This window comes from Acanthisitta chloris, unplaced genomic scaffold (genome assembly GCF_000695815.1).
Source record: "Acanthisitta chloris isolate BGI_N310 unplaced genomic scaffold, ASM69581v1 scaffold16373, whole genome shotgun sequence".
Lineage (NCBI taxonomy): Eukaryota > Metazoa > Chordata > Aves > Passeriformes > Acanthisittidae > Acanthisitta > Acanthisitta chloris.
In genome coordinates this window covers 437-15,527 of record NW_008666710.1, presented here as the reverse complement: position 1 = coordinate 15,527, position 15,091 = coordinate 437, and the positions used below count along the sequence as shown (strand labels likewise).

The following is a 15,091-nucleotide window of genomic DNA, read 5'->3' as shown; positions in this document are numbered from 1 at the left end:
AAAACCAAAACAAATAAGAATCAAAACAAACACACCCCCCAAAGAAAAAAACCAACCCAAACCAACAGATAAAGGTATTACAATTTTGGTATCACATCACAGCCAGTGGTAGTCACTGGGACATCAGCCATACTCTCTTTAATTCAAGAACTTCCACTTTACTGAGCTATGCATGAATAGTGCAGTGGGGTCTATGACCCACCACTACATTGCTTAAACATACTTCTGAAAATTTCCCGGAGGAAAAAGAAATCCAGTGACCTTTTCCGTTCTTTGGTTGGCAACTTCAGTTATTAACGCAAATTATTATTCTGCTGTAAGCCAAGAATGATTTGCATTCTCTTACTTCAGAACACTGCTTAAGGACACATTATTCTGAGAAACCATAAATTGAGGACTTGGACTCGAAAAGAATTTTCAGATTAAATAATTTGAATTACCGGCAACGCATCCTAAGAGATGAGTCATTCTAATAAAATTCACTGAAAAGGAAATAAACCACTGATTATTTTTTGACGTAAATACATGAAAATATGGTAGAGGAAAAGAGAGGCTGTTCAAAGAGATAAGAATTATGTTGCATCCAAGTTCTGTACATTTTCACAAATCTCTTTGTGTTCTAAACATTTTGTTAAATTAAAAGAGAATGCAGTTAATTCTGCTTAATGTTACACAGGCACTTGGAAACTGTTATTTATTTTTATTTAATATTCAAAATAAAAGCTGTTGATAATCATAAGCGATTGTGTAAAGTCATTAATTAAAAGGTTGAACCAGGTATGGTTAATATATATTAATATATGGTTATAATGTATGAGGTAACATTTAGAATTTATTATTGCAACTCAACAGGACAACTTACAGCTCATAAATGGATGGAAGTTGTCTGCATTAGCAAGAGGAATTTTAGTTTACACTGGATGATGCATGCTTTTTTGCATATTCGTTTTGACACATTTCACACAAGCACACGAATACAGGAGTTCAGCTGGGTTTGCTATGCAACAGGTTATATTCATTCCATCTATATTATTATATATATCTTGAATTCTTCCTAACAAATTTTAGACATTTAGCCTATCCTAAACATCTTGGGCTTTATCAGGTACAGAAATATTTCAGAAAACAGACAGTTCAAGAGTTAATTCAGTTAATATGAGTCAGCTATACCTGGTAATTACAACAGGTTCAGCATATTTCATACTGGATACCACGTCAATAAACCATCACACAAGGGAAAAGAAATATTTGCAAGTTCAGACTAACAGCGTTGCAGAGAGGAATGTCCCTCTAACAAAACCAGCTTTGTTGGTTGGATTAGTTTTCTCATTGGAACAAAAGGCAGACATTTCGCATTGGAACAAAAAGTCCATTCCAAACTTTAAAGTACAGTTTAGATGGACTCAAAACATGTACATTCCACAAGCAAAAACATGGCCTACAAAACTTGATACCTCTGGTATACTCAGGTACCAAGAAACAACATTTGAAAATTCAGAAAAGACATCAGTCATCCTGTTTTTCTGAAGTTACTTTGTGAAACTCTGTGAAATATTTTTTCACCAAATGATACTGAATCAATTTTTAGTCTCAAAATCTCTTCTTTTAATACTTTTAGTATATCTTCATGATTCAAGCCATTATTTTTATTAAGCATCTACAGACCACCAAATATTTGAAGAACCTCACATAAAAAGAAGGGGAGAGGGACATGTCCAATACAGTTTTATTTCCCTTTTAACATACATTAAGAACAACAAATGTACATATCACTTACAGACCAATAGCCATCAGTTGGGTTCCACTTACCACAGGCTGATTGCAAAGGTAACGGCAAAGTTCTCCAATGTACTGGATGACAGTCACATTGTACTTTTTGCAGTCACTCCAAAACTGACTAGCTGAGAACTTCTTTTTTAACACACAGGTTGCACCTTTATGGAAACAGTAGAAAAGGAAGCAATTTCTCTGTATGGCAGCTTAGCTAGTTATGTTCACTGTTTCTACAAAGTAGAATATCAGGGGAACGAAGAACAGCCTCCTTCAGAGAACTATGTGGTGTTTAAGCTTTTTTATTAGAAGATTTTCAAACCTGGTAGACAAAGAAGGGAGAGGACCCCAGCCCCCTTGCTGTGACAGTAAAGCAATAGATAAGAGCTTAAAAACAAGAAGACAGCTTCTCTTTGTTGTTGTCATAATATTATTCAAAAGAATTTAAATTAAAATATCTGGAAAATTCAGCCTGAATTAGCAAACCATTTGGGTATCACTGAAACCTCATTTTCCAAGAAGGTATTTATCAATGCAGATTCAAACAGAAGTAATACATAATACAATGTTATTTCTCTTGCTCTGACTTATCTTTGATGCACAGGGAAACAGGAAATATTTGCCATCAAATTCCAAATAAATATTTTATAAGAGATTCATTGAGGACACCTACATCATCTCAGTAAAACACATATCTCTTTGTCCATGTCAAAACAGTACATAAATTGAAGAGAAAAAAAAAGTTAATGACATATGACAAAGCTGATTGTTTGCTATGAATGTATTTGTCAGTCTTTTTAAGTTCACCAAAATACATTTTAATTCTATTCCACTGTACAGTGCTTAGTTTGTATATATACTAATGCACTATACACACTCCAAAAATATTACATAGGTACAAAAATTCCTTTTTACAAAAATATAAAAGAAAGTAAAAACATTTGTGATACAAATGTCTATAACTAACTCTTCTCTAGTACCACAAAGAGAGCTTGTAGAGATCCCTTGTTATTACACCACCACTCTGCTCTCCAAAATAAAGAAATACAAAGCTATTCCAAAAACAGTATTCATTTAATTTCAGCAAAGCATTAGTTTCCCTAGTGGCAGTGAACCTGTGTTTTATAAATTTTTATAATAATTCATTTTCTATTAACAACATAATTATATTAAAGGAGCTGTACCCAGTTCAATGCATCCACTGATGCCAAGAAGAGATGCTGCACTGTGATAAAGAGGCAGAGTGATATAAATGATGTCTTCTCCAGTAGCACCAAAAGCCCACAGTCCAGCAGCTCCTTTAAGAACCTGCATGTGACTGATGACTGCAGCCTTTGGAAGACCTGGAATAAAAACATGAAACCATGCATAAAGCTTCTCTTACAGAGAACTCGACTTTTAATTTTCCCCCCTGTGTAGTCTCTAAAAATCATTAAAGAATCAATTCTTTCTTCCATAACTAAATTTTCAGCCATCTGTTTAGATTACCATTAATAGACAACTATTTAATACAGTATTGCATGTTTGTTCTGTACATGTAAAGATAAACCATTTTGTAACCTTATCTGTTTGTTATTTGATCTGATATCAAGTCTATTCAAATAGGTGGAACAGGAAGAAACTCCATGGTTTGCCTTCTATCAAATTACATAGAGCCAGCAAATGGCCAAAAACATTTACTCTACATATGGACTTTCTTTAACATAAAGAGGCATCACACCTGTCAGGCAAGAGCCATGGTAACTGTAAGGTAAATAAGAAAGGTAAGGGATCTACATGAAGTAGATCACATAGTGGTGCTTATCTAAGAATCAAACATCTATACCTTCCTATTGGCTTTAGAACACTAAGAAGCCTATGTAGAATTTAAAAAACAAAATCCATTGAAAAGCCCACTCCTGTTAGGTCTTCTTAATCAGCTTCATGAGGCTCAGTATGGCATCTCTGTCCAGGAACATGCAGAATCACATGCAAGGGCTTTTTGGGCTACTACTCTGTACCCAACATTTTGAGTAGATGTGATCTTGCTTCATATATGTTCTCACACACACACAAATTTCAGGCTGCCGACGAACAGTGAGAACTATTCCATTTTTTTAAAAAAATGTAATGGTTCATAAAGTTTTCTCACCTCTTCTAGAAAAGTTATGGTTCATTTGAAGACATGACTAGAGCTGTTAACTGGAAGTATAATCCGTGCAGATTTTAACTACACTCCAAGGTTATTCCAAATTTCATCACACTAAAGAGGAAAGGCAATAAGCCTAAATTGCTAATGAGCCACTAATAGCAAGACGTTTTCTGCTGCCTTTAGTTTTTATTTCTGCTGTTACAGAGAGCAGATAGATAATCACACAGATACTCTCAATGCAGTAATAAAGAACAAAATCATCCTACATGGATAATTCTATATGACTTTTTAGCTATTTTTAACTTCTTACTTTTAACCAACAAGCTCAACCATGTTTATATTAGTAGTACGACAAACATACCTCACCTCTTGGCAGTATTTACAATTGTCTGATTTTTTATTCTAGACTGAAATTCTTATTTCCTAATTCTTTCCCAGAACCCTGATCAAATAAATTAAACTATTACTTGTATGAAGAACAAAGCCATAAACCATATATTCATTTTAAATCTTCTTGTGACTACAATTGCTGTGTTCAACTGAATGAGAATGGCAATCTGCTCAACTTAACAACATCATGCTGCTTTTCATGTCCGCGATCAGGTGTTTTTAAGTCTTAGCTTCTTAGCTGCTGGAGCACTGGTAATAAATTCAGACATCTGTTTCTAAACTAATAGGCTAGTAACTTAATCCTATTTTCTGTCTCTAAGGTGACCTGCATAAAACATGACTTCATAAAGGAAAAACCAATGTCTATTTGCTTGTTTCACGATTGCTTTTTAAAGTTCTGGATAAAATCTTAGCTATTGTAGCTAGGCAGTGGTATGTGGTTGCAAATTAATATCTATTATCACTGTAAATTTATCAAAAAAGCAGAAACATTTTATAAACACCTTAGATGTGAAGTAGTAAGAGGTAAAGCCGCTCAGAGTATTAGCACAATGTGGCAGAAAACAAAAAAAGAAGAGAAGCCCATAAACCACTGAATAGAAAGAGTCACTGACAAGAAACATGCGTGTTTTCTATAATAATGCTTCTAGATGAGAAATACCTCATTCTGCTACTAAAAGATGAACCCAAAGATTAGAGTTTCAGAAAAGTCAAGTTTCTAGATGAAAGCTGAAGGAAAACATAGACCTTTTTAGCAGACCTGTACCTGTTGTTCCTGAAGTAAATATATATAAAACAGCTGACTTGAGGTTGTTGACAGAGCATCGATCAACTGCGACTGGGTCTTCAGATGCAGCTTCTATTTTGTCCAACAGGGTATGCACACTCGGAAAAGTGGAGTCTTTGGTCATTATCCAAACACTAATATCTTTTTGAAGGTTAGGAAGAATTTCTTCCAGTGTTCCAAGCAAATCTTAAAAATTAACATGAAACAATATTACTTACATTATGTCTTCACAAAAGCAGAAAATAAAGTACTTTTTTCTCTTGAATTTTTACTTTTCATAACAGAAACAGAAATGAAAGTCACATCCATGGATATAAATAGATTCAATAAAATAGTAATAAACTGCAGTGAAAATTCACTGCCAAAAATACTGCTGGACCCACGTAGTCTAATTGTCAACGAGCCGTCAAGGAAAAATTGTGAGTTTTGATTAGTAGCTTCTGCTTCCCACATGACTTGAGATAACCCTTAGTCATTGCTAAGACCTGGAGTGTGGTTAAGATTCAACTTCAAATAAATAATTAAGAAATTAATTGAAGATGCAAGTAAATATATACATAACTGGTAATTACAGTGCAGGTTTCCTTGAATGCCCTCAACAGTGAACTCTCATTGAATATTTCTTTTCAAAAGCATGGAAGCGACTAATTTAAAACCAACCAAACACCCACACAAGCTATATCATGGGGACCTGAATTTCACAGAAAGGAAACATGATACAGGCCTGTGGCTTATTCATACACTGCTAAAGACCCATGTGGCCATTTATGTAGTGCTTTGAGTGTTTTAAAAACTTTAATGAATTTGACTGTGGGCACATCAATTTTGTTTTCTTGTAATCATGTGTTAATCTACTGAAAGCTATTCCTTCTACTGGCCTTTACCTGTATAACAACACTTTCGAGGGTTTGGACAATGCTCTCAAGCACATAGTGTGACTCCTGGGGCTGTTCCGTGCAGGGCCAGGAGTTGGACTTTGATAGTCCTTGTAGGTCCCTTACAACTGAGAATGTTCTGTGATTCTGTATATAAATATAAACTTACTTTTATTAAATAAAAACCAGCATTCTAACTAAGATCAATTTTGTTGGTTTATCAGGAAAGAAACAATGAGAGAGATTCCCAGACTAAACAGAAAGAGAAAATGTAGAGGCCAATCCTTAAATAATGTGTTTGGTACTTCCATTTCAAAGCATTTTTATGATCTGCCACTTTCTCAATGCACAGGCACTGAAGTACTAATTCAGGAAAAAGCTCAAGAATAGGAGAAATATTGCTTTCAATAGAACTCATTTACACTTAAGTGCTTTAATACACCAGTCTGTGTAACCGATCTTGCAAATATCCCCATGGGTATAAATTTATGTTATTATCTCAGTTTTTATAGATGAGTAAACAAAGTTGATATGACTCACCCAGAACCTCACAATGAGGCATTTTCAGAGCCAACATTTGAAATCCTGATGTTAACTCCAAGCTCATTTCACAAATAATATATACGGATGTGATTAATGGAATGTGTAAGTTTTATACCAAAATAACATAAGATTTTTAATCTTTCAGAAAACTACTTTCTTAATGACAGACTGCTGTATACATTTTAATAGCATACTGATTTTTATTACTATTACAGAGATATAGCTTACCAGCATCAGCTAAACATGTCTTACTAAACCCTACAGAGTACAGGTTTTATATATTTTATGAGCATTTACCAAACAGATTTGACAGAGTGTAACATGAAAATTTTTGTGTTCTTACTTCCTTGTGGTGCAGAATGATTTCAAGAAGGAAGCAGCCAAATAATTATTAAAATCTCAAAGACAGATAGCCTGCTGTTTGAACATTGGAGTACAGTCCTGTTCCATTATACATAGAAATAGAGTGAAAAGGTGTGAATAAAAAATAATGTTAAGGTCAATAGCATTAGCTGCAGGAAAACATATGCACTGAATGTCAAGATTTGTTGGCATATTAATACTGAATTGCTGTCCTATAATAGAATTATGGTATATTTTTTCAGGTAATACATAGGAAAATACAACAGTATTATTTCTAAACAGCTGTTAATAAACCAGGTGTGACAGAGTGACTATATACTATATATTACCTTCAAGTACTGATTTTTGTCTTCCTATTATGCATATATGTCTCTTAAATATACTAAGGATAGTTTGTGTAGGTACAAGTTAGGCTGAAAACCTAGCAAAAGAAACAGAGGTGTTAAAAGTGGCTGGAGCTCCATTTTTGTTATCAAAAATAGTAAAAGAATATGACATTCTCTGTCATTCTTAACTAGTGCACTGGCTGCAACTACAACATCAGTAATGGTGTTTAGGACTGCTATGAATATCTTGGCTCCTCCAGCCTTCAGTAATCACTTGAACCAGACTTGGTTGTTCATCCTGTGTAGGGTCCTCACGTGGTAACAAACATGACACACAACTATTGAGGAAAAAATGCCCAGTAAAAGTCAATATGCAGAATTATCCTATGCAACTAAATTGTAACTGTAAATGAAATTTCACCTGTTGTTTAATTGAAAACTATCCTCCTGCAAAAGACCTACCAAAACCATAACAAACCTCAATTAGCACCATTCTTTTTAAGTACCACAGGTACTGAAGGAATCATTGTAGCATTTCCTTATTTTTGATAGGTAAATTTATTCCTCCTTGCACTTCCTTAAATTTTTTTCATTTTCATATTTTTAAAAATTAAGATGAAACTGTACTACTTACCAACTCTCAATTTCTCTACGGAAGACAGTTTTGTTCAGTACTGCATGGCATAAAATCACAAACATTTCTAATTTTTCAGTATTGAGAAATTCTAGATACGATGTGCACCAAGTTCTTTGTGCATTTGAGTAACATGAAGTGCAAGTCTGTCTAAAAGAATAGGACTTACCTCTTCTTTTTCTGCTTGCCTCTTTTCTTCCTTCAAAGGAAGAAAGATGGCAACTATTCATTTCAACCCTACAAACACAATGATTTAAGATTCAAGAATGACATGAGGGCACAGCTCCCTTTTAGGAGACTGAAACACATACGCCTAAAATAAATAAGATCTATCTTCAAATTAAACGTACACACTGTTTATTGTTTCTCTAAACACTCACTCTTCAAACCTATGATTTTTGAGGGGTTTTGCTACAACTGGATTATTAAATGATTATACAGTAGAATTTTTCTTCTGTGCTCAGGAATACAGTGCCTGGAACAATATGTGAACTGCTTGTAATTGAACACTATCTTGAAAGAAACTTCTAGGTAGAGAGCAGAGAACAGCAGAAACAATTAATGATTTCCTGAATAAAAAAGGGTAATTTAAACCAGCTGTATTCAAAGTGCCAGAAACTGAAAGGTACTTCTGGAACACACAAGAGATAGGGTGTTTGAAGATAACTCTCAGTTGTAACAACATATTTCCAAATAATTCTAATGATAGTCAATTGATGCTTTGTTCCATGAACAAGAAAATTCTGTGCCAAACACTGTGTAGGAGATTCTGGTCTTTACATATCATCTTGTCCATGTGTTGGCCAAAAACAGTTCTCTTGGGAGAACTGTAATTTGATTATTTTTAGAGGTACCTGGTATGTGCACTTTATCATATATGGAAGTATACTAAAGCAATTCAGCTTTTTAAACTTGTGGTTTCTCTCAAGTATTTGTTTACTTTTTATCCTACGAAACAATATTCAGGTTTTGGTTTACTTGTTTTGGAAGAAATGACCACTTATATAAAGTTTGGCAAGTTCCGTCTGTGTTGTTTACACAGTTTGTATACAAACATTCAACATTTGCTTATTATTTAGTGCCTACTGGGAAAAAAATATCTGGAATTGATCAAGATGGATATGCTTCTCCACTTTTGTTGCTTTTCTTTTCCTCTTGTTTTCAAGGCATTTCATTATTCAACAAAAGTTTGTGAAACTGTTACATTAAACTCATATGAACACATAACTCAGTTACACCTTTTGAGAAAGCAAGGAAAACATGTTTCAAACAACTGTCCTAGGCTTCAAGTTGCACAAAGGTTTTTTATGCTATTTTCTAGCAATGAAACAATGCGGGCTTCTGGCAAGGACACAGTCCCACACTGATGAAAGGAATACATCAGATTACGAGATCAACTTGTACTGAACAGAAAGTTACTCAGAAAGAAAACTGCATGAAATGACTCTTGCATAACTTTGATGTGCACCCTGGCTCATATGCTCAGGAAGCTGTGGCAAGTCCAAACCCTTCTCCACACTGTCTGGCCTCAGACAGCAGTTGTTACTTGTACTTGAGCCCCCAGGTGACTCCTCATACTCAGCATGTATTCTTACAAAGTAATAATAACACAAAAGTCAGCTATGACTCAGGATCAGTCTTGCTATCTTGAAATGCCTCTGAAGGCAGCAAAGGTAATAAACTCCACCTTGAGAATCCCAGCTGGTCCTGTTTTCCACTCAAAGGCCATCTGAGATACAACACAGACTAAGTAAGAGCAAGTGATCAGAGGTATTATGCCTAACAGAGGAGGTAAGAGTGTCTTCCATGGGTCTTCCTCAGTTGCCTTGTCCTAAATGTTTGGGCCTAAATAGCTTTTTATTCCAAGTAGTTAAGAAGAGATAGGTTTTATAAAGTACATTCTTTTTTTTCACTCAGAGACTAACACGAGACATGATACTGTTACTTATATGTAATACCATATGACCTTAATTTACAAATACCAAAAAATATTTTGTTTATTGTCTTTCTTTAGGATGTAGACACACTTCTGTCAAGTTCAGAATACACTTGGCAGCAGCAGAAAGCACTGCTAGTGTCTCAAGAGCAAAGAAGCCTGGCTAGGAAAATGCTATACAGCTGAAGGATGTAATTCTGTACAGAACTGAAAAGTCACAGAATGGCTGCGCAAGGAAGGAACCTCTGGAAGTTATTCTGGTCCACTTCCCCTGCTCAAGCAGACCCATGCAGAGCAGGCTGCCCACACGTGTCCATGCAGCACGTACACTGCCTTAATAGCCTCTGTTATTAGAACCTATGTAAATCAATCTCATGGTGTTTAGAATGCAATCCTCTAGCAGCTGAATCCTTGCATCAGAAGTCATGATAGCAAATCTGGGATGCCCTACTCTGAGCTGAACTCATCCAAGCAGGAGCATCCTGGAAATGCACTATAAATTCCATTTGTACCTTTCTGGTGGGTCCCTAGATTGCAAGAGTTGTTTAATAGTATTGCTGATACACTGATACTGTCCAAAAGATACAAGCAAGACTTCAATCAACAGAAGTATTTCTGAGAAAAGACAAAGTGCCTTAAAAAATTTCTTAGTTTTAAGCAGTATCTTACTCCTCTGTTTACCCAGCAGCTTTTAAACAATTAAGAGTGGCATAATCTGGTAACAAATGTAGTAAGGACAAATACCTTTTGAACAGGTCAGATTGCTATTACAGTAAGCTAATGGTGACTGGCTTCTTTCTTTTTCCTCTACAAGTTCGTAATTTACTTACAAGTTAGTTCACTGCTGTTTTATTAAAAAAGCAGTTTTAAACAGCAACGTTTGAATCTCTTCCAAGAAACATTCCGCAGAATGGGAGTGGTGGTAGACAGTGCTTCTGGGAATGGAAGTGTGAGAATGTTATGTAAGTAATTAAAGCAAGAGCTAAATGGTCTGGGAACACAGCAGCCAAATGAGAGTAGTTAAAGCAAAAAACTGACACAAATGCAGATGGACATACTGCAAAGGAACACAAAGGCTAAATATTGTCAAATTATAGAATCTGTATTTTCATTTAGGCTTTTCATGTTGGATGAGAGGTAAAAAAAAAATTTACAAGATTGTGCTAATTGAATTAAAAGAACATTGCTGTCATAGAAAAAAAAATCAATGTTTTAGAGACAGCCACTTCATACAAAAAAAAAACAAGAGGGAGAAATTTTTAGGTTTTTATAACATATCTGAGGCTTAAAAATAAAACATTCAATTCCAAAGTTCTAAGAAAAATTTAAGTCAAAATCAACCTCCCAAAACTTCAGTACTGCTGGAAGACTCCCATCTAAAGTTAGAAAAAGCAATCAAAACATCAGAGAATTGTCAGACCAGAAGAAAGTCTGATTCCAAGTGCTGAAGCAAAGACAAGATGATACTAATTGGGTCAGGTTGCCAAATCACAACACCTGAAAAATATGCAGGCACCCAGCAAATGTGAAGAGTACAAATTTGGCAAATGAGACTGATCTTGCAAGAGGCAATATGAAAAACTGAACAAAGCATGGAAAAAATGCAACCATAAATGGTATCCAGCCTATTTGTATAGAGGTATTGCACTTGTAAAAAACAAAATAGTTTTTGAAAATTACAAGATGTACCAAAAGAAGCTGCAAGGTGCAATCATCTCACACAAAGGGAAGATACACCATCCTTCTGAGCAGGGAGGATTTAGCAATAAACAATTATCTATGAGTTCCTGATGTAATGTGCCACTACAGACATGAATTTCAAGAGCAAGTTTGGTCTTGCTGAGCACAGGCAGTTAATGGTCGAATTGTTAAACAGATGATTTCTGCCATGCTGCAGTCTATGAATAAGATCAAAGGTCATCCAAAATACTGAAGATATAGGTTTGTAACTATTACAAGAAACCGATTCACTAAGTCTAGCCTGTATTTGTTTGTGGAAGGTGAAAAACCTTTTATTTTTGAAAATCAGAACTGTCACCACTATCCAGAAATACTGCCATTGCATACTAATCTCTGATCAAAAAAACCAGTTTTAGTTGCCAAACATGATGCCTGACTATGGCAATGACAGATATTAGACCACAGGTTGATTGGTTTTAAGTATAGATACTATGTTTACTATGTTCAATCTATGCACATTCCTGTGAAAATTCTGCCTCAATAGCAAAATGCACAAGAACATCATGCCTATTGATAAGGAAGAATCCTTTGAAACACATACTAACACTGGATGAAAAGATTATCCCAATTCTACTTTGCAACAGCTTTTTTCATTCATTAGTTAACCCCTCATTAAATAAAAACCTCTCTTAGATACAAGTTTTGATATCAAGTTTCTTCTTCACCACAGTCAACAAGCAAGTTCCTGAAAATTAATTTTATGTTTCAATCCATGTATTCAAAACCACATATTCATTAGAGGGCATTAAACAAGTTTTATTTTAATTAAGTAAGAAGGCAAAATGAAAGTCTGTCAGTTCAGAAGCCTTGTTATCATGTATTGGGATTATATTTAAATCGGCTTTTGTTTCATTAGCTTGTTTTAATTACCAAGCATTCCTGAACCAGAATACCATAGAGAAATCAGAATGATAAAACTTACAATTAAAATATATGCAAGAGAAAAATCTTAAATACATTTTTGAAGACACAAATTTGTAGCAGCAGAGAACAGGTGAAGGAAATTCCACCATTTAGGTGTTATGGATGCAAAATCCCACAACCTGTGTAACAGGAGTAGGGCAGGAAGCTGTGAAACAGAAATAAGGCAAAGCAGACTTAAATCATTTTAGAGATGCGGGACAACATTAACATGCAATAATTTGAAATATTTTCCTCCAACTAAACATTGAGATTCTGTGCGACCTTTTAGCATTACAGGTTCACTTGCACTTGATCATAAATCCTGTGGTAAGTTTAGGTTTTGGATGTCTTCAGTTTATACGTCTCTATAACTGAAGCCCAATTTGAAGGTACAAAGCCTACATCAAGATTTTAAATTCTTTTGAAGCATGTAATAAAAATGCAAAATTCTGGAACACACACTACTATCCCTATTCACACACAGCAACTTCTTCTACAATCCAACACCAACAGTAAGCTGGTTTTTACTAATCAACCTCCTAAATGCTCTACTCTCGAAACTTTAGTTCCTGGAAAACTACTGTACCTCTGCAAACAGCAGAGGTTTTACAGTCTGAGCTTAGACCTTCAGGTTTTGAAGGTTTTTTGATGAGTAGAAAGATGGGGAGATAGCATGAGAGAACAAAGCACATGAATTTAATGGATGAAGGGAAGGCTGTCTATGTGGTCGGTCTGGACTTCAGCAAGGCATTTGACATTGTCTCCCACAGCATACTTCTAGAAAAACTGGCTGCTTGTGGCTTGGACGGGTGGACTCTTTGATGGGTTAAAAAGCTGGCTGGATGGCCAAGCCCAGAGAGTTGTGGTCAATGGAGCTAAATCCAATTAGTGGCTGGTCACTAGTGGTGCTCCCACAGAGCTCAGTATTGCAGCCAGTCCTATTTAATGACTTTATTGATGATCTGGACATGGGGATTGCGTGCACCCTCAGTAAATTTGCAGATGACACTATGTTAGGTGGGAGTGTCAATCTGCCTGAGGGTAGGAAAGCTCTACAGACAGTCCTGGACTGACTTGATCAATGGGCTGAGGACAACTGCATGAGGTTCAATAAAGTGAAGTGCTGGGTCCTGCACATGGGACACAACAACCTCATGCAGAACTACAGGCTGGGGGAAGAGTGGCTCAAATGCTGTTCCCTAGAAAGGGACTTGGGAGTGCTGGTGGACAGCAGCTCAATATGAGCCAACAGTGTACACAGGTGGCCAAGAAGACCAATGGCATCTTGGCCTGTATCAAATTGTGTAGTCAGCAGGACTAGGGAAATGATCATCCCCCTGTACTCGGCATTGGTGAGGCCACACCTCGAGTACTGTGTTCAATTTTGGGGCCTTCACTCTAAAAAAGACATTGAGGCAGTGGAGTGTGTTCAATCAAGGGCAATGAGGCTCATCAAAGGTTGTGGCCAAGAAGACCAATGGCATCTTGGCCTGTATCAAATTGTGTAGTCAGCAGGACTAGGGAAATGATCATCCCCCTGTACTCGGCATTGGTGAGGCCACACCTCGAGTACTGTGTTCAATTTTGGGGCCTTCACTCTAAAAAAGACATTGAGGCAGTGGAGTGTGTTCAATCAAGGGCAATGAGGCTCATCAAAGGTTGAGAACACATGTGAGGAATGGCGAAATGATCATCCCCCTGTACTCGGCATTGGTGAGGCCACACCTCGAGTACTGTGTTCAATTTTGGGGCCTTCACTCTAAAAAAGACATTGAGGCAGTGGAGTGTGTTCAATCAAGGGCAATGAGGCTCATCAAAGGTTGAGAACACATGTTTTATGAGGAATGGCTGAGGGAGTTTGGTTTGTTTAGCCTTGAGAAGAGGCAGCTCAGGGGTGACTTCAGGTGTTCTCTGCTGCTACAACTACCTGAAAGGGGGTTGGAGAGGTGGGAGATGGTCTCTTCTGCCATACCTGCAGTGAGAGGATTAGAGGGAACGGTCATCAGATGAGACAGGGGATATTCAGACTAGATATTAGGAAAAAATTTTTCACTATTAGGGTGGTCAGGCACTGGAATAGGTTGCGTAGGAAGGCGGAGGAGTCATCATGCCTGGAGGTGTTTGAGGCATCTAGATCTGGCACGGTTTAGGTATGGTTTAGGGGTTACTGCAGAGTGGCAGGCTAATGGTTGGACTTGATGTTCTTAGAGGTCTCCTCCAACGTTGATGATTCTGTGAACTAAGATTAAATCTGACTATTAATGAAGAAATGGAAAATTATTCTTAATAGACAATTTTAATATTTTCAGAGACACATTAAGCATCTACTGAACTGATTAAACACTTTGGAGCAGGCTGTACTTAGATACTGAAAACTCTCCTGCAATGCACATTTTTTAAGGTTAAATGGATGTCCCCAAAGCATTGATATACTTGATTCTGCCCGAGAGGCTGGAGTTTTATGATCTCTTGAATTCCCTTCCAGCCCTGGGTTTCTTTCATTCTGTGAACATCTCAAAATCAAGTTTTCAATAAAAAAGCAGTAGGGACAGAAATGTGGAAGATGTGACATTAAAAGCTTTGGATGTAGGAATTAGATGTACAACCTACCTGCTCCCACAACCAGTATCTTGGGCTCGCAGCTACTGACACAGTGCAGAAGAGATCTGGAGCGGACATTGAAGTTGAGGAAC

The 15,091-nt window shown here is 36.4% G+C and overlaps 1 protein-coding gene across 1 annotated transcript in view; it reads right to left on the bottom strand.

Annotated features, from left to right (window-relative positions):
* The window catches only part of LOC103799899 (long-chain fatty acid transport protein 6-like), a 38,799-nt gene that overhangs the window by 23,293 nt on the left and 415 nt on the right, over positions 1 to 15,091 (bottom strand). Inside the window, 4 exon segments of the mRNA XM_009072252.1 lie at positions 1,810 to 1,934; positions 2,955 to 3,113; positions 5,058 to 5,264; positions 15,009 to 15,089. Coding sequence (XP_009070500.1) covers positions 1,810 to 1,934; positions 2,955 to 3,113; positions 5,058 to 5,264; positions 15,009 to 15,089 — 572 coding nt within the window.